This window comes from Eptatretus burgeri, chromosome 15, assembly GCF_056783735.1.
Source record: "Eptatretus burgeri isolate ZD-2024b chromosome 15, Ebu_testis_v1, whole genome shotgun sequence".
Taxonomy (NCBI): domain Eukaryota; kingdom Metazoa; phylum Chordata; class Myxini; order Myxiniformes; family Myxinidae; genus Eptatretus; species Eptatretus burgeri.
The window spans coordinates 45,269,182-45,295,037 of NC_140975.1; the positions used below are offsets into that span (position 1 = coordinate 45,269,182).

The window sequence follows — 25,856 nt, forward strand, 5'->3', positions numbered from 1 at the left end:
GCTCGGTTACGCCGGATCAGAATCGGTGATAGCGACTCGATTCGGACAAAGTCGGTCGAGGGTGTGGTTTTCCCCAGTAGTTGGACAACATGGGTATTTAGGCATATTGAAATTAGGCATTTAACCCTACCCCACGCCATCAAAATATTGGCGACCACGGTCCGCTAAGGGACCCGTGAACTCTCGGACTTATCCGAGAGTCACGACCTAAATTCCGGGTGTTTGGTGAGAGACAACTCCACTGCTCCACCTAGTGGTCGTTTATCGCCGCCGAACCCCGGCCCACAACAATATATCCAAAGTGGAAGACCTTCTGAACAATATGAAGAGAGGCCTTCTCTCATCAGAAGAACTCACAGCGAAAATGGGCCTACGGACAATTATAATCCCCTCAAGGATACTTCAAGAGGTTAAAATCTCTTTGCCTCCTGATTGCTTGGTATATCTAAAGAATCCCAATGAGGGTGATGGAACTTTGCAGATGTCCAGCAGCAACTCCATGGATTTTAAAATCGAACTACGACATTGCGAGCTCCATCAGCCACCACCCGCACACATCATGGGTTGGCCCCCTGGCGCAGCTAAAATGACCTTCTGTGGGCTGTCAAGGAATAACATGTACCTGCTGGTCATGCACTCGCTCCACTACATGGCTCTTGCAACTTGACGGGATACTCCCTGGTGTGAGATTCTTCCACTTACTTTTCAAAGTCATCCATGTTGGGGTTCACTCTAACTTCACCCAACGCCAAGAACAATGGGAGACTTAAGTTGGAGATTTCTGAATGGTGCCTTAAGCTCCGGAGCCATGATGCGGCATTTCACAAACGTTCCAGAGGAATGCTGCTTTTGGGGTGAAAGTGAAATGGTATTTCACATGTACCTTCAATGTAGCAATCTTCAACCAATTTTCTTACTGATCAAAAACTTAGTTTTGTGCTTCTGGCTTCACTTCTCACCAACACTCTTCATCATCGGACACCCGGTGAAGAAGCAGAGCAAGTCACGAGATCTCCTTGTCAACTTTATTTTAACTTCTGCCAAGATGGTAATATATAAAACTAGGAAGGCAAAAATTGAGAGGAATGTGGTGGAACACATCGCTGTGAGCCTGAAAGGCTTGATGCGTTCATGCATCGTCTCAGAATATGGTAACGCTGTTCAAAATTTTAAGGAAACTTGGACCACAAACGAAGCACTTTGTAGTATCTCTCCACAAGGCATTTGCTCTTATTCATATAAGTGTGTTATTTTGTTAATTTGTTTTTTCTTCCTCTCCCTCTCTCTCTCTCTTGGTGCTGCTTTCTTTTAAAATGCTTCACCTTCTGACTGTAGTCCTGACTGTACCAGAAGAGGTGAGGAGAGCAAGTGACATTAAATAGAATTGTGGAAATTCTAACAAAAGCACTACTACTACTACTACTACTACTACTACTACTACTACTACTACTACTACTACTACTACTACTACTACTACTACTACTACTACTACTTCAACAACACCACGGTCACTTCGGGGGAAAAGGTTGCTTGAGACCTGAGGCATACATGCTATGGCCTTCTCAAGGCCCGTGACCGCAATTAGCTGCAATCTTTCGATACATATTTCATATAATTCTTGTTTTGCCCAGAAGGGAAAATTGAAATGGAAGGCATAACGATTGTGAATGCTGGATCACGCTTCTGCGGATGGCTTGGCCGACATGGCTTGGCTTAATCCTGGATGAGCCCTTGGGTGGTGTAGGCCCCTGGGCATGTGTTGGGTGGTGGATGCCTCAGGGCACATGTCCTGGTTGCCCTTTGGTAAATTTGGCTCTGTGGACACATTTGATCTTGGTAAATTTAATAAAAACTAGTGCATGCCCGTACATGTGTGGCCGTACAAGCGTGGCCGTACGTGCAAAAAAAAAAAAATAAAAAAAAGGCTTTCAAACCGTGTGCCAGAAACAACAACCACACAGGTCGTTCCTTCGCTCTCGCATGCCCGTACGTGCAAAAAAATAATAATAATAATAATAAACTTTCAAACCGCGTGCCAGAAACAACAACCACACAGCCAGTTCTTTCACTCTTGCATGCCCGTATGTGCATGGCTGCACGTGTGTGGCCATACATGCAAAAAAAAAAAAAAAAAAAAAAAACTTTCAAACAACCACACAGGCCGTTCCTTCGCTCTCGTAAACGACGACTGGAATGGGGCATTGTGTTTATCTATAAATGTGCATAAGAAATCGAGAAATTATTAGAATACAGTAAGTCATCACTATCCGGAAGTCTGTACGTTGTAACCCATAATGGGGAACGCGCTCCAACTTGGCCATAATTTGGGAACCACTTGTCCGATTAATTTCAAACCTTGAAAAGGCAAACAAACAGAGATTGCTGGAATTGAAGATAGAAGATAGATACTGTGGGTGAAAAACGCCAAGCAACATGTCCTGTCATTGGTAACTGAGAATCTCTTCCCCAACGGCCACGCCTACGCAGCAACGTGTCCTGTCATTGGTTTGGTAAATAAATGGCCATAACTTGGGAACCACTTGTCCGATTAATATCAAACCTTGAAAAGGCACATCCTCAGGTCCCCAGCAATATACCCAGCAAGTTTCAATTAGATTGGACTAGTGATTGTCGAGAAACAGTGGTCACAGACACACACAGACACACACAGACACACAGACACACACAGACACACACAGACACACACACACACACACACACAGACACACACAGACACACACACACACAGCTGGAATTATAGATAGATGCACAGAGTTCTGCACACTCCCAAAATGCACTACAGTATTTGTTCTGGAACCTTATTCTGAAAAGGAAAGGATAAGGGAAACTGTTATAGTTACGACGATATGTTTTCTCTTGAAAAATGATCGCACAAAAGGTGAAAACATGCGATCGTTTTTTTGCTTTAAATAACACAAACGCATGATTGAAATATCCTTCGCCCAGCTTCTTGTGCTAACCAACATGGCAGATAAGTGGCGACGCCACACTTCGTTTGTTGTGAGTGGTTATGTGCTCCTTCAATGTCTTTTCCAATTCAGTGATAGGATGGGGAGAATCCCTCACCTTTGACGTACCTGCTCAAAACGCCCGTACGTACATAATAAATAGATGGCCCCACAGTTAGTAGATGGTGAGAGGGTAAAAAAAAAAGTCTATTCAAATCGTTTTACATTTCACCCAGATGTCTGAATAGCCCTTATTCAGATGACGTCACCGGTCACGTGACTGTGGCAGCTCCACCATATTGAGTGGCAAGAAAGTTGTGATGAATTAAAGGATGTGACGCGCGATCACGTGTCGCGCAGTCAGATAAAACCGTGATGCCCCGCGGTCGGTGGGATTGTCCCCGAGGCATTGTCATTTACGGCGGTGGTTCACTTGGTGCTCGTTGAATGGTGAGAATTGAGAGTATACCGGACTCCGTGCTTATGCTGGCTAATTGCTGATTTATTTTGCGGTGATCGACTGCACATGTATTCCTTTATGTGTCTGTAGAATCGGCTTCAATCAAGTGAAATAAAGCCTACACTCCGAAGGTTTTTACCTCGCATTCACTTCAAAAGTATTACCGTGTCCATAACAACCGATGGTCTCCACTTCAACGACACCGTTATTTCCAAGCAAGCGATTTTTTTTTTTTCTGCAAATGGGAAGGAGTCGTTGTGCCCCGGCATGTACTCGGCGATATACTAAAGGCTCTGGAGGGCAGTTTTTCCGCTTTCCCGCCGAAGTAGACCGACGACATCTTTGGATATCGGTTGTGAGAAGAGAAAAAATGGCGACCTGGCGAACATGACCGGTTGTGTAGCCTTCATTTTGTCTCCGGTATGTAACTAATTTCTGATAAGTTATTTCAGTAGTTGGTGTTAAATAGCTGGTGGTTACAAAATATTGTCTGATTTGTATCATGAAAATGCATTATATCCCTCGTTTTATTGACAGAGTGAGATAAGCTAGATCGCCTTTCCAAACAGCTGTCTAACGCGCACAGTTCTGAGTTGTTTCACTACAGAAAGTCACATCGATATGTATAATACATAAAAAAAATATCCACAGCAGTGTGGCATTACACCGAATGTTTGTCATGGAAAAAAATATAATTTATCTGTAAGGAAACTGACGAACCAAGATTTTATACAAACTTAGCATTTAGACAAGAGCTTCACTTGAAACTAACTTGTGGCAGCAGTCAGGTTAAAAAAAGTGACGCTGGTTGTTGACAAAACAAGCAACAACGATAATACAATAATAGTGAAATGAAAGAAAACAGGCTTACTTACCTTTACCTCACGATAATACAGTTCTGGTCAGCTTTTGTCGAGATTATGTCAACAACAAACCCGGCGACATAATACGAGTTAGCGTCCGTCCTCTTGAAGGCTTTTCAGGCTGGCTTGAGTGGAAGGACTCGGCGTTTCAACAAGGTGAACATAGATGTCAGGGAAGACGATTGGAGGCCAAAATTTCCTTTCTGTTGTCCATTTATCCTTTGAAATAATGTAAGGATCTTCACTAAGACCACACAGGTTGTTTTTCGCAGTACCTCTTCTTAGAAATATCATCTAATCCGTGGAAATAGGCCAGAAGTTCGCGTGACACGCGCATGGTCGCCATGATTTTTTTTTTGCCACTCAATATGGCGGAACCTCACCTTCCGCTGTGACGTCACTCGCTTAGTGCATAGGGTCAATGATTTTTTTTAATGCAGACTATGAAGAAAAAGATTAAAACATTGTGCTTTATTAAAACTATAAAACGATTTCTTCAACATGTTTGAAATGAAAACGAGAGAAGAACCTTCAGAGTGTAGGCTTTATTCCATTTGATTGAAGCCGCTTCTACGGGCACACCAGGGGATACAGGTGCAGCAAGGAGTACATAAGCAGTAAGGTATACACGTGCAACTAATCACCGCAAAATAAATCAGTATAAGCCCGGAGTCCGATGTACTCTCAATTCTCACCATTCAACGAGCACCAAGTGAACCGCCGCCGTAAACGACAATGCCCCTGGGACAATCCCCCCGACCGAGCGGAACCTTAGCTTTATCTATTCCGTGCTCGAGCCGTGCAACATGTGATCGCACGTCACGACCTTCAATTCACCACATTTTCCCCGTCTTTAAAATGTAACTAGAGGCCCAACTAACGCACCATGATTACTTCAGCACTATAGGAGTATACATTTCAAGCAACGCGAACTATCTAAACTACAGAAGCATACATGCCAAGCAGTGAGGATTATTTTGAGTTGTAGGAGCGTGGTAATGAGCATCGATATATTATGTAACGAGCATATAGGAGCATGAGCATCAAGGATGCCGATAATCCCCTTTTCAGATTGAGTCGGCGAGGGGGTTTTATCCGTCGACCTCTCCGGGAGTAAATGGCGGTTTCACTTGAGGGAGGCTTCCGATCCTCTTGGTGAGCCTCGACTCGTGCCGGGGATGACTCCCCGATCGCTCTCGGGTGGAACGCGGCAGCTCGGTCGCCACCATTCTCGGGTGGAATTCCTGGGGGGGGGAACACCTGGGGAGGGGATGTCAGAGGGAGGAGTGCCAGATGGTGGTGTACCTGCGGGAGGAGTACCTGAGGGAGCCAAATGGCGAACCGACACAGTGGTCTCCCTGCCATCCGGGAGCCTGACATGAGCATACTCTGGATTAGTATCGATGAGTTCGACCTCTTCCACCATGGGTTCATACTTGCTTTGTCGTACCAGGCGTTTCATGAACACTGTTCCGGGATGGGTTAGCCAGTTGGGCACCGATTGGCCGTCAACATAACGCCGCTGGTGAGTAAACATTCGTTCGTGAGGAGTTGCATTGGTGGACGTGCAGAGCAAAGAGCGTATGGAATTCAGAGCGTCGAGAAGGGTAACCTCCCACCGCTCGGGGCCCAGTCCTCTCGATTTCAGCGCCAGAGTTACGGCTTTCCAAATAACTCCATTATATCGTTCCACCTGCCCATTACCCTGTGGGTTGTAACCCGTCGTTCGACTAGTTGCTATGCCGTGCTCTAATAGGAATTGTTTTAGCCCGGCCGACATGAAACACGGCCCTCTGTCTGAATGTATGTACGAAGGTTTCCCAAACATAGCGAAGAGGTCAGACAGACATTTCACGACAGTGCCCGAGGTCATATCCGAGCACGGAAATGTGAAAGGGAACCTTGAATATTCATCAACAACAGTGAATATGTATCTGTTGTCTGTCTCGGTCGGCAGGGGCCCTTTGAAGTCAATGTTTAGTCTCTCGAAGGGAGAAGTGGCCTTGATCAATCTGCCAGAAGCCGCGCCATAGAATCTGGGTTTTAGTTCAGCACAAACAGGGCATGAAGCATTCATTTCATTTGTTTAATATCTTCAATAGAATGGGGAAGGTTTTGTCTGCGCACGAAATGTGCCATTCTGGTTACCCCCGGGTGGCACAGAGACACATGGAGGTCTTGCAAAGCCCGACTGATTGTCGCCGAACAGTAGACCCGAGAGAAGGTGTCTGCAGCAGGGTTTTCCCTCCCGGGCCGGTAAACTATGTCGTAACTGTAGCAGGCTAGGTCTATCCGCCATCTCATAATTTTTCATTCTTAATTTTCCCGTTATTTTTCCCATCAAACATGAATGCCACGGATCGTTGGTCCGTAACGAGCGTTAAATGGTTTCCCAGTAAATAGTGTCTCCATTTACGTAGGGCTTCGACAATGGCGTACCCCTCTTTCTCTATTGCCAAGTGTCTCTGCTCGCTTCCAGAGAGAGTTCTCGAGAAGAATGCGACGGGTCGCCCAGACTGATTAAGCGTAGCAGCTATCGCGTGATCAGAAGCATCTGTTTCCACCACGAAGGGCACCGAGCTATCGATCGATAATACCACGGAATTACTGCTATCATCTTTGAGGCTGTGGAAAGCTTTTACAACAGCGGCATCTGGTGGGAAGTTCTTGCAATGCACTAGGGGATGTATTTTCTCGGAGTATTGGGAGATCCATCTCGCGTAGTAAGCGAACATGCCTATCACCCGGCGCATTGTCTGCAGGTCCTGAGGTGGGGGTAGCTCACGAAGTGGGCGCAATCGTTCAGGATCAGGCTTAATCGTGCCGTCGGCTATCGTGTAGCCGAGAAGGTCAATTGACCTTGCCGAGAATATGCATTTCTCGTAGTTGAGGGTCAGATTATATTTTCTAGCAATGCTCAAGAATCTGTCCAGATTCATATCATGTTCCCCCTGATCCCTACCGCACACTGTGACATTGTTCACGTAAACAAAAGTGTCTTTGAGGTTTTCATCTGAGATGATGTCGTCCATTACTCGTTGGAAGCAAGCAACTCCATTCGTGACACCGAACGGAATCCTCGGGTTTTTCTCCATCCCCTGTGTCAGGCTGTGTCTGTGTCTGTGGGGTTCCTTGAGTTTCCACCGTAGCGGCGTTCATTAGCAGCATCGGTGTCCCAAATGACTCAGATTGCTGCTGAGCCGTATCCATCGCTCGAGCCTGGTCGACTACCTTGTCAAGAGTGGGTTGCGCTTTCTCTAGTAAGCGTTGCCGTATGTGGGCTGATCTGAGTCCTTGGATAAATTCCTCCCGGGTCGCTTCATTTCGGTGTTCCTCGGCGTTTACGGCCCGGAAGCTGCCGTCTTTTCCCAGCTGTTTCAGAGCTTGCAGGAACTGATCGATTGTCTCCCCGGCTGCTTGCTTGCGTGTGTTGAGAAGATGTCGTATGTACACCTCGTTCTTGCGCTTCACGTAGAGCGCCTGCAGCACGTCGATCGCTGATTCGTAGGTGTCACACTCCGAGAAGAGCCTGTGTACGCTGGGCGAGACATGATTCACAAGGGCGGCCAATTTGTCGGCTCCCTCTTCGATGATGGTCAGATAGTGTGAGAAGGAACAGAACCAATGCGACCATTTCATTTCTGAGTCAGTCGCGTTTGGGTCTGCGTCGAACCTCTCTGGTTTGTAGATCTTGTCCATCGTTGGTTGAGAGAGCCGAGAAAACCAAATGGAATAAATTGAAATGAAAACGAGAGAAGAACCTTCAGAGTGTAGGCTTTATTCCATTTGATTGAAGCCGCTTCTACGGGCACACCAGGGGATACAGGTGCAGCAAGGAGTACCTAAGCAGTAAGGTATACACGTGCAACTAATCACAGCAAAATAAATCAGTATAAGCCCGGAGTCCGACATAATCTCAATTCTCACCATTCAACGAGCACCAAGTGAACCGCCGCCGTAAACGACAATGCCCCTGGGACAATCCCCCCGACCGAGCGGAACCTTAGCTTTATCTATTCCGTGCTCGAGCCGTGCAACATGTGATCGCACGTCACGACCTTCAATTCACCACAATGTTGGCCTTATTTTTGGAGAAATAAAAAGGTTTTTTTTTTTTTTAAAACAGCGATCAGCGCACGGTTCGCGATGCCGACTTCTACTTACACGACGGTGAATTGAAGGTTCTTGAGGCGGTAATGTGATTGCCTAACCGGCTGTAAATGTAACGACTCTCATCGGACAGGCCAACATTTAAAAAAGATCCCACGATCACCTCACCCAACAACGCACATACCTCGTTCTCACAACGGTTGCCTGGCAACGCCCATAATGGCGGCTCCGGCAGAGGACCGTGCAGTCTCCGTCCCCACTCGACAGCAACAGGCGATTAAAGCTCTTGGAAAGGTAAACTCGACACAATATATATATATATATATATATATATATATATATATATATATATATATATATATATATATATATATATATATATATATATATATATATATATATATATATATATATATCTGTCGATTATTTTCACTTATTGGACGTCGCATCTCCTGACGGGTAGAGTGTAAATAATTACATGATGATCGGAGAAGCGAGCACGCAGTACGAATATGTGGTGTACTGGATAGAAGATGCTTAGCAGGCAGACACGAGTGGGGGAACAGTCGAGCCGGGCTGTGTTGCACAAGCGCGAGCGCGGGCGTACTTTGCCCGCGGCTCCCCTTTATTACGTATTCAGCACACGCACAAGCCGGGCGACTACAGCATCACTACGACGCCTCAGGCGGCGTGCACACCCTATACCCCTGGCAGACACGATGACCACCATGACCACTCCTCCCCTCATCATGCCCCGCCCTGCATGCCCGCAGGCTACACCACACTCCTCCCTCCTAAAAGTATGATTATTAAATGATCACCATCATAATAAGCATAAACAGCACGAAGGACTACGGTATAACAGTAGACAAGGCACAAAAAAGAAAACAGCGAAGTATAACAGCACATCACATCATATAATGCGTGAAAGTGAGCTAATGGAGCTGCCACGGCCAGGTTCCGAAGACAGAGGTGCACACAGCACCTCCCAAACTCTGGCCGCGTTACCGATATGAAGCAGCAAGGCGAAAAGCACAGCAGCCCTACACAGCGGAAACGCCCCCAGGCGGCTCATGCTGACATGGCCCTCGGCGAGGCCGCGGCGATCTCCCGAGCAAACCTCCCCCGGCACCATCAAACGCCTCCGGCCCACTTCCCCCAGGCAGACCTGACGCAGATAAACATTCCGAGGCCGGAAGCCCGCTGTCTGGAAGCCGTGGCGCCAGCGCCAGCCTCGATTGACCTTGGATGGGGGCGCTGAACAGTGCCGCTGGCTGGACGCACCCAATGCTCCATAACAACCCACGCACCACAATCAGTTGAGATGCCAACGCCCGTCTAAACGGCCTTGAGCGAACACAGAGAGCTGCGCCCGCAACCAGAGGTGGGGGTAACGCCGACCAGCGCACCAGTCCTGGCTCCGAGTCGATCTCCGAGACCCACACGGCAGTTAGACGGTAGCAATTCCATTTAAACCACACTTCAACCATAGGCTCGTTATAAATCATTACGAACATCATTTGAACCATTGCAAACTCATTTTTCCGTACAGCGCGTTCTTTCGACCAAATCCCTGCACATGACAAAGCAACTACCCGCGGCCCGGGGCAATGGAAGGCCAACCCAACCTTTTTATTCGCCACCATCGCTCCCAAAGCCACCACATCACATTGATCATAATACAAATCCCATCGATTGATCTCCACCAAACCCACTCTCACACGGGAACTGCTGGCATCTATTTCAACAACGTTAAACCGCATCACTCGAGCAATGAAAAACAAATATGCAATAAACAGCAACCCACAACCCACATCACGAGTCCGTCTCTTGGTTGTCGACTCGATGTTGTGACTCGCGACTTCCTTTAACGCCACGGGCTCACCGCAACCCGTTGAAGCTGCTCGAACAACACCGCACCTCGCACCATGCACGCCGCCGACGCGCGAGAGCCCATCGCGAGAGCTGGCACGGCCCCTGCTGCTCCCGAACCGCACACCGCCGTTGCAGGCAGCAACGAACGGCCACTCCCGTTGCATCGACGCGGCTCCCGCCGCCAGAACCTCGCCCTCGGTACTCGACGAAAGCATCGAAGAGAGCACCGGCACACCTGGAGGTACGAACTGGAGATCCAGCCGGAGGTGCGCCAGCCAGTCCCGACCCAAAAGGACGGGCCCCTCCCCTCGCACCGCAAACACCGTGAGTAGGGCGCTTCGCCCCCAGTAAAGCACCGAGACGTCGGGCGCTGCAAGCGGCGCAACCGATTCGCCGGTGTACGCGCGCGATGCGCGGGCAGCACGAGTGGACTCAATTCGACACCCGATCAGTGCGCCGATCACTTCAACCTCCCCTGCCACTGATCTTGTCATCTCCGGATCAATTGGAAGCAGGTCTAACTCCGGCAGCATCTCCCGCTCCGGGTCGCTGGAATCTCTGTGCCCCGGCCGCAAAACTCGACCCGGGGCGTCACCGTGCACGCCATGCACCGAACACCATGCCGGCAGTAGTTCTTGACCCGGGACGGAAGGACCGCTTCGCACACCGCCATCTATGATTGTAATGATGGGCGATGACTCTCGGCGCACACCCCGTAGACGTCCTCGAGTGCTCAGACCGCCGTCCGAGTGACTGCATTGCAACGCTCGCCCACGACCCGCGCCGCAGACCGTGCGCGCGGCCGTACGCGCCTGGCACATCGCGCTGACCCCCGGACCATCTGCTGTGCCCCGACCATGGAGACCCCGGACATTCTTCAGAGCTCGCGCGACGTCCCACGCCACGTTCGAGCCGAACCGCGTGTCCTCGTTCTTTAGCCGTGGCTCTGCAGAAATCATTCCCCCAATCTGTCGTGCCTCAATAAAACGAACACTGAGCGCGGCCGTTGCCCACCCGACGTGGCCGAAGTCGATTCCGACGAAGGCAGGCACGCGTTCGTGCGCCGTGCACCACCCTTCTGCCATGCTCGTGCTGGCGAGACCCTTGGCTCCGTAGCCTGGAACCGCACGGGTTATTCGCTGCCACCCTGCACACGCCGATCCGAAGATCCTCATCAGCCAACTGTGGTGTACTGGATAGAAGATGCTTAGCAGGCAGACACGAGCGGGGGAACAGTCGAGCCGGGCTGTGTTGCACAAGCGCGAGCGCGGGCGTACTTTGCCCGCGGCTCCCCTTTATTACGTATTCAGCACACGCACAAGCCGGGCGACTACAGCATCACTACGACGCCTCAGGCGGCGCGCACACCCTATACCCCTGGCAGACACTATGACCACCACGACCACTCCTCCCCTCATCATGCCCCGCCCTGCATGCCCGCAGGCTATACCACAGAATACACCGCCTGAGCTTTCACTGCAAACCCAAAGAACAAACCCTCAAGATACATTTCGTGTCCTGTATCGGATCATTTGAAACGCTCGTATCCATCATATGGACACGCTGTTTTAATAGACACCCCTCATTCATTAATAATCCCCACCTTCCTCTTTGTGTATTGTTTTCAGAAATCCCTTGTACACCAGACTTGTTCACGTTGGAAGGATTCACGTTGGAAGGACAATAAAACACTTTCAAGTAAGAATTTTCTTCCATATCGAAAGGAAATACAAAATGTCCTTGTACAAGTTATATCGTCCATCTACTGAATGGACAAGGTGTGGGGTGTGGTGTGGGTGTGTGATGTGGGGTGTTATGTAGAGAACATTGTACTTTACGGTACTTCTACATATCGACGGTCCCCTGTGCCAGTGCGCATGCGCAGCCTGAGCCGGAGCCAGGGATGTTGTGGGTGTTTCAACCTGTTCAATACTTGTTTGATTATTGTCGTTCCACGCTAATAAAGTGGTCGAACAAATTGAACTCTGTTCTTATTTATAATCAAACAACTTGATGCAGTCGAGTAAAGATCATCGGTGCTGAGGAGGACGCGACTGGGTGAAAACGGACCACGAGAACGTCGACAGTGAGTTTGGATTTCTCGGGTACTGTACCCAATCTTCGCCCCCAGGACACTGTACACACGTGTGCATCACCGAAAATAGAACGTTTACTCCAGAATAACTGTTCCTATGGCGCCGGTGGAAGCAGAGTGCCCGATCGAGGGTTGTGACTATATGGCTACACACGCAGAGGCGGCAGTGGTGGCAGCCATGTTGAGTATACACGCCACTGTGCACGTCGCCGCCCCCAGGGCGGCGAGCTCGAATGCCAAGATGGAGAAACTCAAGCGTCCCTCCATAGCACTGGCCGGAACGGGCGAGGCCTGGTCGTACTTCATAACCCGCTGGGGCGAATACAAAACAGGTACTAAGCTTGTCAGACCCGACATAGTCGCTCAGCTCCTGGAGTGCTGTGAGGAGGAGCTGAGAAAGGACCTCACTCGCGCGGCGGGTCGGAGCCTCGTGGGCAGCGATGAAGAAGACGTCCTCGCCGCCATGAAGGCGCTCGCCGTCCGGACGGAGAACACGATGGTAGCTCGAGTGGCCCTGTCTAACATGCGGCAGGGACACGAGGAGCCCGTCCGGTCGTTCCACACCCGCATCAAGGGGCAGGCGGACACGTGCAAGTATGAAATGAAGTGCACCAAGGCGGGGTGCGATCAGGTCAACGACTTCACGGAAGAGATATTGCGCAACGTGGTTGCCCGTGGCATCGCGGACCAAGCAATACAACTTGACCTACTCTGTGAGAAGAACCAGGACATGCCATTAAAGGACATGATAGAGTATATCGAGGCCAAAGAGTCTGGAAAACGAGCGGCATCGCGCCTGCTTGACACTCAGAGCACGGACGCGATCAGTAGTTCGTATCGGCAGGGAAAGCGACAGGACATCCGCGCCAGAGTAGGAGCCAGGCCGGAAAAACGGAAGGCCAAGCCCGAAGGAGTATGCATCTACTGCGGCGAGGTGGGCCACGGCAAAACGCCTCAATGGCACGCCAGACGCGCCGAGTGCCCCGGATACGGTAAAAAGTGCCGGAAGTGTGACCACCAGAATCACCTCGACAAGGCGTGCCTGGGCGGCCGATCGGCAAGACCCCCACCTAAGGAGACCGACGGGATGTACGACGAGCAGACGGCAGCCTTCGTCGAGCTATGCACGGTCACCATGGCCAGCACAGAGGACGAAATACGCATGCTTCCCCTCGCTCACCACCTGTACGATGATATGTGCGATAAGTGGATGAAACGCATATCCGACCCGCAGCCATACGTCAACCTCACTCTCACCAACAAGCGCGAGGATTACAAAGCGCTGGGTTTTAACCTCCTGAAACACACCCGCGCGGTAACCCTACCCGCTATGGCAGACACGGGGTGCCAGAGCTGCCTGATCGGCATTAAAGTCGTCCAACAAATGGGCCTGAGTACTGAGGACCTCATACCTGTATCCATGACCATGAAGGCCGCAAACAACAGAGGAATTCGTATCCTCAGAGCCGTGGTAGTCAGATTCGCCGGTAACAGTGACGACGCTCGGAGATTGGAGACGCACCAAATCGCGTACGTGACGGACTCTTCAGACCGCATATTCCTCTCCCGCGCGGCCTGCATGGACCTGGGAATGATCTCGGACAGATTCCCGACACTCGGAGAGGTGAATCTGACGACCTCGGAATTGTGCGACTGCCCGCGACGCGCGGAGCCGCCGACCAAGCCGACCGCACTCCCCATGCCAGCGACCGAGGCCAACAGAGAGGCACTACAGTCACATTTACTCAGGATGTATGCTCAGAGCACATTCAACACGTGCCCACACCAGCCACTACCGAGAATGACCGGCCCGCCACTACGTCTTATGCTCAGTGAGAACGCGACACCGGTTGCCCATCACACTCCCATCTCCGTGGCCATACATTGGCAAGATGAGGTAAAAGCAGGCCTCGACCAGGACGTTCGGCTCGGCGTGTTGGAGGAAGTGCACGCCGGTGACATGGTGTCACCGCATGGTAATTTGCGCGAAAAAGAATGGCAAGCCGCGACGCACCATCGACTTTCAGGCCTTGAACAAGCATGCGTTCCGCGAGACCCACCACACCCAATCCCCGTTCCACCAGGCGAGACGCGTACCTAACGGGAAGCGCAAGACAGTATTCGACGCATGGAACGGTTACCATAGCGTCTGCCTACACGAGGACGACCGCCACAAGACGACCTTAATCACTCCATGGGGGCGCTACCGGTACCTATCTGCCCCACAAGGGTATATGGCATCGGGGGACGGTTACTCACGACGATACGATGAGATCGTCGCGGACATTGGTAACAAGACCAAGTGCGTAGATGACACGCTACTATGGTCAGACACGATTGAGGGGAGCTACTTCCAGGCGGTCCAATGGCTGGATATATGCGGCCGGAATGGAATCATCCTCAACCCGGAGAAGTTTGTCTTCAGCGCACCCACGGTGGACTTCGCGGGCTTCACCATCACCATGACCGACGTGCGACCGTGCAGCCGCTACCTGGAAGCAATCCACGATTTCCCACAACCGTGTAACATCACCGACGTCAGATCGTGGTTCGGGCTTGTCAACCAGGTGGCATACGCCTTTAGTATGGCCGAACGAATGCAGCCATTCCGGAAGCTCCTGAAAAGTGGAGAACGCTTCCAGTGGTCCATGGAGTTAGAGGACATATTCCGCGAGTCGAAAGACGTGATCGTACAAGAAATCGAACACGGTGTCCGCATATTTGACAAAACTAAGCCAACATGCATCGCCACGGACTGGTCGAAGGAGGGAATCGGATTCTGGTTGCTTCAAAAGCACTGCCGATGCGTGCCAGTTAGACCATTCTGCTGCACTGATGGATGGAAAATAACCCTGGTCGGCAGCAGATTTACACACGCGGCAGAATCCAGATACGCGCCCATAGAGGGCGAGGCTCTCGCAGTCGCGGACGCCTTGGACAAGGCGCGCTACTTCGTACTGGGCTGCGAGAACCTGATCGTTGCGGTAGACCACAAACCACTGCTGAAACTACTTTCGGACAGAGCACTTGACGACATACCCAACCCCCGCCTCAGGAACCTCAAGGAGAAGACCCTGCGTTATCGCTTCCGCATCATACATATCCCGGGCATGAAGAACAAGGCGGCAGATGCCATGTCGCGCAGGCCGGTTGGCACCACGCGACCTCCACTCATGAACCTTCCAGATGACAATGCCACCATAGCGACCCACCTCCAACCAAGCACGCACACCGACGTCCTGTCCCTCCTACGCCAAACTGAGCCGGAGTATGACAACGACGTCGAGGAGGACAACCTGGCATGGTGTGCCGCGGGCCTCGAATCATTGCGATCAGTAACATGGGATCGCGTCAGGGAAGCCACCAGCAGCGATGGTGATATGCACATATTGGAGGGAATGACAATGAACGGCATCCCCGACTCAAAAATCGAGATGCCAGAGACAATTCGCGACTATCACCAGTACCGCGAGAACATTACATCGACAGATGGAGTGATCCTATACAAGGACCGAGTAGTCATACCACCCTCACTCCGCGGCGATGTGCTGAGCGCCCTACACGCTGCCCACCAGGGCGTATCAATGATGACCGCCCGCGCAGAATCCTCTGTATTCTGGCCAGGCATGTCGGCCGACATCAGCGCCACTCGGAAAAACTGCGAACACTGCCACCGGATGGCACCATCACAGCCTGGAGCGCCACCAACTCCACCTATTCCGGTCGTTTACCCCTTTCAGGCAGTGTGCTCGGACTTCTTTGTACACAGGGGTGCACACTACCTTGTGACGGTGGACAGATACTCGAACTGGCCGATCATCTCAAAGTCGACGGGTGGCGCCGCCGGACTCATAAACCACTTATGTCGCGCCTTCGTGACATACGGGACACCAGAAGAGCTCGCGTCGGATGGGGGACCGGAGTTCACCTCCACCGAGACCAGGTCATTCCTGCACAGATGGGGCGTACACCACCGCTTGTCATCGGTGGCCTTCCCTCACAGCAACTGTCGCGCGGAGATTGGAGTTAAGACGATGAAACGACTTATCACGGACAACACCAGCCCGCAGGGAGAACTTGACACTGACGCTGTGCAGAGAGCGATACTACAATATCGTAACACGCCTGACCCTGACACGAAGATCTCCCCGGCAATGTGTGTCTTCGGCCGCCCGATACGCGATTTCATCCCAATTATCCCCGGGAAGTACAGACCGCACGACACTTGGCATGAGACCCTGAAAGCGAGGGAGGAAGACCTCCGCAAACGTCATATCCGCACAGCCGACACCTGGGCAGAACACACCAAACGCCTTCCGCCACTTGCTGTCGGGGACCTAGTCCGCGTACAGAACCAGACAGGATTCCACCCAAAAAAATGGGACATGACAGGCAGTATCGTGGAGGTACGCCAACACGACCAATACGTGATCAAGATCGACGGCTCGGGCAGAGTCACACTTCGGAACAGGAAATTCCTGCGCAAGTTTAGCCCAGTTCGCAATGACCAGCTGCCACCCCGGTCTATCTATGATGATCTAGCAACCCGCATCACTGTACCTGCACCCGTTATAACACCGCAACTGCCTGACCTCGACAGCGAACCCGTGACATCTGCGACGCCAACGGGGCCCACGCCGGCACTGACGTCAGTATGCACACCCCGGCGCAAGACGACACCCGTTTCAGACACGCCAGCAGCACCAGGACGAGGCACACCGAGGCGCGCGATCCTTCAGACGCCACCATCGGCCCCTGAAACCGCGAGAGCCCCATCCCCACTGGGGCCCAATGTGACACCACCAGCACCAGCAATAGGTCAACGCCGATCCACCAGAGCGACCAGCGTGCCTGCCTGGCACAAGGACTACTCCATGGAATAGTCACACGATGGGCGATATCAACTTTTGTTCATTCATTAAACTTAATATTTTCTCAGCCTTTATCTATTAACATAATAAAGACTCGGAGGGAGATAGAGAACGTTGTACTTTACGGTACTTCTACATATCGACGGTCCCCTGTGCCAGTGCGCATGCGCAGCCTGAGCCGGAGTCAGGGATGTTGTGGGTGTTTCAACCTGTTCAATACTTGTTTGATTATTGTCGTTCCACGCTAATAAAGTGGTCGAACAAATTGAACTCTGTTCTTATTTATTATGTGGTGTGGGTGTGTGATGTGGGGTGTTATGTGATGTGGGTGTGTGGTGTGGTGTGGGTGTGTGATATGTGGCGTGGGTGTGTGATGTGTGGGTGTGAGGTGGGGTGTTATGTGGCGTGGGTGTGTGGAGTGGGGTGTTATGTGGTGTGTGTGATGTGGGGTGTTATGTGGTGTTGTGTGATGTGATGTGGGGTGTTGTGTGATATGGGTGTGTGATGTTATGTGGTGTGGGTGTGTGGTGGGGTGGGGTGTGGTGTGGGGTTATGTGGTGTGGGTGTGTGATCTGGGGTGGTATGTGATGTGTGGTGTGGGTGTGCAATGTGTGGTGTGTTATGTGGTATGGTGTGAGTATGTGATGTGTGGTGTGGGTGTCGTTGATTGTTATCTCCATACTTCAGGTTTTAGAAGGTGGAATCGAGTCCTCCGAGGACTCGAAGTATCCACCCTCGTTTTGGATTAAGGATCGTGATTCATTGCTTTAATTGTGAAGTTTTGTTGTTCTCAAGAGTTGTTTTGTCCCTGTAATGTACTCAATGGACAGGGATGAAGGCTCTGAAGTGGGAACAACAAGTTTAATCCGGACATGGGCACAACACAACACAACACAGCATCAGAACATGGGCGGGTCACGTGACTCCTTCACGATGCCCTGGTGCGCCCATGTATGCATGCATTATCATAAACTACTGATACATCAAAGTCCCAGGGGGTCTTTTCAGGATCATCATCGAGCCCCAGCACCTCTGCGAGCACAGCCTCCAACTGGAGTTCGTTTGTAATAATAATCTGGATTAGAACAGCACCAGACAATGCCAGGTACCCCTGTGATCACCGGCCACCTCTGCTAGCACCGAGCATCACCAAGCACTCCTGCCATCACCGAGCATCGCCGGATACACTTGCTAGCACTGGGCACCTCTGCGAGCACCGAACAACGCTGGGCACCCCTGCTAACACTGGGCACCTCTGCTAGCACCAAGCAAAACTGGGTACCCCTACAAGCACAGGGAAATGCCAGGCAACACTGGACACCCCCACAAGCACGGGGCAACGCTGGGCACCCCTATGAGCACGGGACAACGCCGGCCCGACACCCCTGCTAGCACCGGGAAACATTGAGCACAAGCACTGGGCAACGCTGGGCACCCCTGCGAGCACCGGGCAACACTGGGCACCCCAACTAGCACCAGGCAACGCCGGGCACCCCTGCGAGCACTGGGCACCTCTGCTAGCACCAGGCAATACTGGCCATCCCTGCTAGCACCGCGTACCCCTGCTAGCACCAAGAAACACTGGGCACCCCAAGCACGGGGCAACGCCGTGGACCCGTTAGCATCGGGCAACACTGGGCATCCCTGCGTGCACCGAGCAATGCCGGATACGTTTGCTAGCACTGGGCACCCCTGCTAGCACCGCGTACTCCTGCTAGCACCAAGAAACACTGGGCACCCCAAGCACGGGGCAACGCCAGGGACCCCTGTTAGCATCGGGCAACACTGGGCATCCCTGCGAGCACCGAGCAATGCCGGATACGTTTGCTAGCACTGGGCACCCCTGCTAGCACTGAGAAATACTGGGCACCCCCCCACAAGCACGGGGCAACGCCAGGACCCCTGCTAGCACCGGGCACCCCTGTTTTGCACTGGGCACCCCTGCTAGCACCGGGCACCCCTGTTTTGCATTGGGCATCCCTGCTATCACCGAGCAATGCCGGATACGCTTGCTTGCACTGGGCACCCCTGCGAGCACCGGGCAATGCTGAGCACCTCTGCTAGCACCAGGCAATGCTGGGCATCCCTACAAGCAAGGGGCAACGCCAGGCAAACCTGCTAGCACTGGGCACCTCTGCAAGCACCAAGAAAAACTGGGCACCCCTACAAGCACAGGCAATGCTGGGCATTCCTGCTCACACCAGGAAACACTGGGTACCCATGGCTACTAATTTATATAATACAACAGGTTGGGCTATTTGGAGTTCTCATTTGAACACAGTCAAGTTCTTAAATGCTGGGATCCTAGGTTACTAATCTCATGTATTGACTGTTGTTGGCTTAATGGTTAGCATGGCTGTCTTAAGATCTGAGGGCCTTGAATTTGAGCCCTTGTTTTGCCATTAAATACCACCAGGTGGGTTGACTTAGCTTGACATCCTTCTGAGGTTGGCAAAATGATTACCAGCTTACTGGAAACAGGGAGCACTGCATCAGCGGAGCAGCACAGCTGCACTCCTGACAATAATGTAACCAGTAGTCATAAGCTGCATATGAAACGTGATCTCATGTATTGTGCTAATTTGTACATTACAGTATTTTATATTTACAAATGGACACAAATTTCTTCATACATTTCACGTGAAGGCTACAAATCCTCCTTCAGACTGAAACTTAAAACACAATTTTATTAAATAATGTGATAATTTGAGTATGTAATGAGATATTATATTCGCATATATAGGGGTTAGTTATATTATGTGATCTTAATTTTATTAGACAACTTGTATTTGTCTACATGCACTGCTGCGGACTTCAAACGGATCGCAAGTTGTTATAATGCACAAAGGTACATATTGGCGATAGTTAATATTATTCATCACAATAGCAAATTGATCTCTACAGGTCATTATGAGAGATTGTTTTCCGGTCTACTAAAGTACTACCAAGGAGAAATGATCACTGGTCTTCTTCTTTATCAGCGTGAAGTCATCCATCTAATCGAAGTTAGGAAATGTCCATCTAATTATCTTTTGGGAAAAGGGTTTGTTTGTTTTTTAAAGATGAGAATTATTGGAACTGATGATTAGAATAATTTCCTTACTAGTTAGTTCACCAGTTCATTAGTTTCCCAGCAATATTGGCGGAGACCACCATTGCTTTCTCTAGGGGGGGGGGGTGTGCCACGGATGTTGTGCCTCTCACAGGTTAGAGCAGGAATTTGGAATTTGTTCAGGGTGCTGGTCTTCTTCTTGCATAAGGCAGCTTGGCTGCCGGGTAGCTATCATTTTGTTGAGGCATGCCCCTTTTCCAGTGCACTGGTACTCATTTTGCCAACCTCAGGATGACAGGCTGAATCAACCCCACCTGGTGTTAATTCAAAGGACTCAAACCTAGGACTCTAAGATCCCAAGACAGCCAGAATAACCACTAAGCCAACACCAGGCTTCTAGGGGGCCAGTGATAGCTCACTTATTCTTCACAAAGGACACTGTGGGATCTTAAACGTCTACAAACTTATGCTGGCAAAGCGGATGCCAACTGTGACAACCATCCGCGGGACGGCACACACATTGATACCTCGCAATGCCTGTGAGACACGAGGATGACAGTTTACAGCTGGGCAACATTTAAACCCAGCCGAGACAGCATAGAGGCGAGTGTGCATACCTCCAACGTCTAACCTATCCTGCCAGCTCCTTGAATGGCTGTTAAACACGTTACTTAAGTATGCTTTATTCAGCCAACATCGGACCCACAGAAGCAAGATATGACTGCTTCGACCAAAATTAAGAGCAAATTCACAAATTTACATTTAACGCCTAATGGTGCATTAAAAAATTTAAAAAACAGATACAAAATGAAAAGTTCTATAATATTCAGATCTCATAATTCTCAACCTTTGAAATTTGAGTTTAGTTTCCCTTAAAATATCAACTTGAATTGTCTTGTTCCATATATCCCATATAAAACTACAAGGGCACTCAGTTGAGCGCATACCTCCGCCACGTAATGCCTGATCCACGAGAACATATTGGGCCCAATACATTATTGAAATATCATGCGCTACATACCACTTTTGGCCCTATCTCTCAATGGTGCAGAATCACTTTTAAAAATTCTAGTAGTCTGATCCAGATCTTCACCAAAACGAATCAGTTCGTCCTTGTCACACACCCAACATGTCCACAAAATTTCATCCGGTTCCGTCCACAACTTTTTGAGATATCGTGCACACAGACAGACAGACAGACAGAGGTGAAAACATGACCACCTTTGGTGGCGAAGGTAACTAGAGAATTCAGAGAACACCTTATCCCATGCAGTCTTTTAAAAAAAGGACATGGGAAGGGTTTTTTTTTTTTTTAACTCTTGCTTTGGGTTTCCGAGCACGATCTGTATTAGTTTTGTGTGTGACCTTTGAATTTCAGGCACGATGGTAACCATACGCTTAGCACCACCATATTTGTCTGAATGCTGAATACAAAGCGTACTCTGCCCTCAGGTCACGAGACGACGTGAATACTTTATCCAAATACTGCACTCCTAAACGGAAGGTTTTTGAAAGTGCCAAGAAGGTGATTTGTGTTCTCATATTCAAGTATAAAATTCAGATGAAATTTAAAGGCTGCAGAAAGAAAACGTACTTTTTTTTCAGAATTTTACCACCATTGATGCACCGTGTTTCACACCACCTTATTTAAGACGTTACATTCGTTATTCGTGCCTGTTGTTTGTGTCCTTTATGACGTCCTTAAAACAGGAAGTTTCCTGTTTGGAACGATTTTGAATTTTGATTGCCAGACGAAAAAAAAAATTACCTTACTCCTCTGTGCGCACGCGCTCGGAACAAGACTCCGTCCAGCTTGCCAAATTCAGAGACAAAGTACTGCTAAAAGCTGCAAGTTCATGTTCCAATTCGTGTTCTCCAATGTTGAAAAATTAAATTTCGTTGGTCCTTGATCATAGACCGACGTCTGCAGACAAAGTGAACCAATTGCTTAACCCCACTTAGCATGTGTGGGGTAATAAAGTGAAAGGCTTACATTTAAAAGTAAGAATGTTTGATGATGTTTTTTTTCCTGACATGGTCTGAGGCCCCTGGAGAAGCTGCAACACAAACCACACATACTGATACACATATCGACAACTACAGAGACAACACCTGACTTCACCTCAAACAAAAACAGCCGCTGAGCTTGGGCAAAGTGACGTAACTTCCCAGGGGCACTCTGGGTACCAGCGACTATGTTGCCTTTTTTTCTCTACATTCAGCAAGGCAATTAAAGAAGCATTTCCACCTCCCCATGGATGCCACCTTATTGGGTTTATCCATGCTCTATCCTCTAAATGCTGAGCATCAAGCAAGGGATCAGCATGTACCATTTTAAAAGTCTTTGGAATAACTCGGCCAGGGTTGGAATCCAATCTGGGCACCTGAAAATAATCCTCATATCATGACTATTCCCAAGACTTGGATATGAATTTCTCGACCATAAAATAATCTGATCTAAGAAAAAGAATTAATGTTGCTTTTGCTAACTATCGTTTATCCAGTGTAACAAGGATATACAGTATGCTGTGCTTCGAGATCTTCAATTAATGGAAGAACAGAACAAGTTAGAACAATACTGCTCAATTTTTGGACTTTTTCCACCAGCCAATACAATTGTTTGTTATTCGTTGTACTGTATATGTAAGACGGGTATCTCTCCTTCACATGCCATAAGGCCGCTACTGGAGGATGTACGAGTTGTCGTCTTATCACACAACACCCCCCAACGCCTGTTCCGATCTTGGACCATTCAACCGTTCCACATGGAAGCATCACACTGGGAGGCTGATCAGGAAGAACAAGAGCCTGTGCAAAAGCTCTCCACAGAGGCAATCTCCATACTGCTCAGGCTGGGTGTCCAGCTTGGCCACCTTTCCAAGGTGCATTTGAATTGCACAAAAGTTTGTATCTGATGACGAATAAAGGTGCAGGAGAGTTTAACACCATGAGAGGACTATTTAACTCTCCTTTCCCTCACTCCTCTTTCTCCTCCCAACCACATTTACTTTTTCTCCTTGATTTTACCCCCATTTCGTACCTGCTAAATCTCTTAATGTACTGCTCTCCTCCACCCCACAATATGTAGATGGAACACAGTGTTAATGTACTGCTCTCCTCCACCCCACAACATGTAGATGGAACACAGTGTTAATGTACTGCTCCTCCACCCCATAACATGTAGATGGAACACAGTGACCATAAGCTTCCAGCAAATGGAACAAACACAACCTTGATTTGGCCTGCCTAAAGCCCTGATCATACCACATTATTATCCTCCTTTTTCCACTCCGAATGGAGAATGTTATTTTCTTAAGCTCTCCTCCTTCATATGCAGCACAAGGCTGCAGGTAGTAGCATCATTGGCTGAGGGCGCGGCTGTACTGCTGATGCAATGCCCCGATTACCAGGACACTGGTACTCATTTCACCGACCTTGGAAGAAAGACAGGCTGAGTCAACCCCACCTGGTGTTAATTCAACGGTTAACAGGGCACGAACTCAGGAACCTGAGATCCCAAACCAGCCACCCAAACCACTAAGCCAACACCAGGCTCTCAAGCTCTCCTGATAAAAGTCTGATCGTTGGTGTTCAAAGCACGATATATTAAAATGTTCCATTCGATAATCACTTTCGAGTGAGAATGTAATTGGAAACGGTCAGAGTGCTTCAAAGCTCACAGAAAATCTTGAGGAGGTAGAGTGGGAAAACTGAAATCCTAGGATAAGCATGCTCATGGTCATTGATAATCCAAAAATTGCTGCCCTTTTCCAGTATTAGGGATTGCAATGTTTCCACGTGGCCAGGTGGAGTTTAAGCCTGCACTTGAAAGCCTCTGTAAGCAGAAGTCAGAACTTGTACTTCCCCGGGAGATGCTGAGTGCTCTCGTGCGTTGTGGGGATCTGCTGTGGCCGACCCAGTTCCTGCAAATGTACGACAGGCCTGTTGATGTCAACATGGACTTGGGTAAGCATTGCTCACTCATGTTAAAGACTCCGAGAGATCACAAAGAGCTGCACATCATTCCGTTAGAAAAGTGTGTGTGTGTGCGTGTGTGTGTGCATGTGTGTGTAAACTTTGACATAAACACTTGCCATTTTATATTTGGACATGAATGGTAGAGCTGTTGGTCACACAAATTAGATTGTAGTTGTTGTTATAAAAAGTTAATTTTCTGTAGGAATCCTCAATCCCCAAAGTTCAAAGCAGATCATGCAAGTGGTATTTTTATTTTGAACCAGCTACATTGCATGAATTATCAAAAATGGTGGATTCATTTTTATCCCTAACTCAACCCATCCTTGTTCATGGTTTTCCATTTGTGACATATCACAAGGGGTAAGAGATATGAGGAAAACAAGTTTAAAGCCCCTTCCCCTACCTCTTCTCCCCCCCCCCCCCCACACACACACACACACACCACTACAAGTCAAATAAACGGGTAAGACCAGTTTTGTTTACTCAAAATCAGGAACATTTTTCATTCCGATCTAATCGAAATGAAAGGAAAGCAACAAGACTGTGATCTGTGAACATATTTGGTAAGAATATACAGTATGTCACAATTCTTATTACTTGGTGTGTTTTCAGAGTACGTGGGTCCCACTGCTGTCCAACTCCTCCACATGGTGTAAACAGTTCCAATTTGTTTCGAGCTACAATGTGAGAATACATTGTTGGAATTTGGCTTGAACGTGTAAGCTGTTGAATTTATCTAATATATGAGGAAGAAAGTTTGTTCGTTCGTTCGTTTATGCATTCGGACCCTGCAGGAATCGGTGAAACCAAATTCTGCATGGCCTCTTCTTTCATCCAGAGGAAGGTCGAGGGCTATGTTTGAATAAAAAAAAACAAATTTCTCCCCGGATAAAACCAGATAATTGGCCTTCAGGTCTCATTCGGGTCTTGTGCCTATACACTGCCTGCGTTTTTTTCCCCCCCTGGAAGCGATCGAATAATATGTATTGTGAAGATCATATGTTAAGGTTGGAGTGATTTGTTGTCCACAACACAAATTTAATTATTGTGGTGTTTACACGTGTGCCTGTTAATAAAACGAATGCGTTACACAGATTTCTTATAACACTTCTGTGTTCAGGCCTCGAGTGAGTATGTTACTTACACACTGCCGCGATGGAGTAATATGTATTGTGAAGATCATATGTTGAGGTCATGTTATGTATACAAGCTAATAACAGAAACTGTGTATTCCCTTGGTACGTTTCTCCTGTACCTCTAATCCTTGCCATCTCGGTACGATCTGTTTGTTACTCTTTTGAAACTTTAATGGACCACTTCACGAAGATCAGCATGGTAAAATGCCTGCCAGAGCACTTCTGGAACTCCCAAGGGAACACTTTTGTTTAGAAATATGTTAACCCACCAAACTTGCATTATAAATACTGCCAAATGCCACAAATGGACCACTGATGGGCGGAAACAAATCAGATGCAAACAGAATGGTAGTCTACTGGTCACTAGAGCCTCAAGAGCAGACACAGGCTTCACTTGAGAATCAACGTGCAAGACAAGCAGCCTCCGGGTCAGCTGAGACAACACAG

The 25,856-nt window shown here is 49.2% G+C and overlaps 1 protein-coding gene across 5 annotated transcripts in view; it reads left to right on the plus strand.

Annotated features, from left to right (window-relative positions):
• TEX47 (testis expressed 47) overlaps positions 1-25,368 on the plus strand; it is a 38,899-nt gene extending 13,531 nt beyond the window's left edge. For 2 of the 5 annotated variants that reach the window (XM_085858324.1, XM_085858321.1), the window contains exons 2-4: positions 22,973-23,177; positions 24,102-24,261; positions 24,886-25,368. In XM_085858324.1, coding sequence (XP_085714450.1) covers positions 23,061-23,177; positions 24,102-24,261; positions 24,886-24,929 — 321 coding nt within the window. In that variant the 5' untranslated portion in view covers positions 22,973-23,060 and the 3' untranslated portion in view covers positions 24,930-25,368. Of the gene's footprint in view, positions 1-3,366; positions 3,420-3,519; positions 3,850-11,928; positions 11,976-20,699; positions 23,178-24,101; positions 24,262-24,885 lie in introns of those variants that run through there. The other 3 variants (XM_085858323.1, XM_085858322.1, XM_085858320.1) reach the window with 3 other exon arrangements.
• The last annotated feature ends 488 nt before the right edge of the window (positions 25,369-25,856 follow it).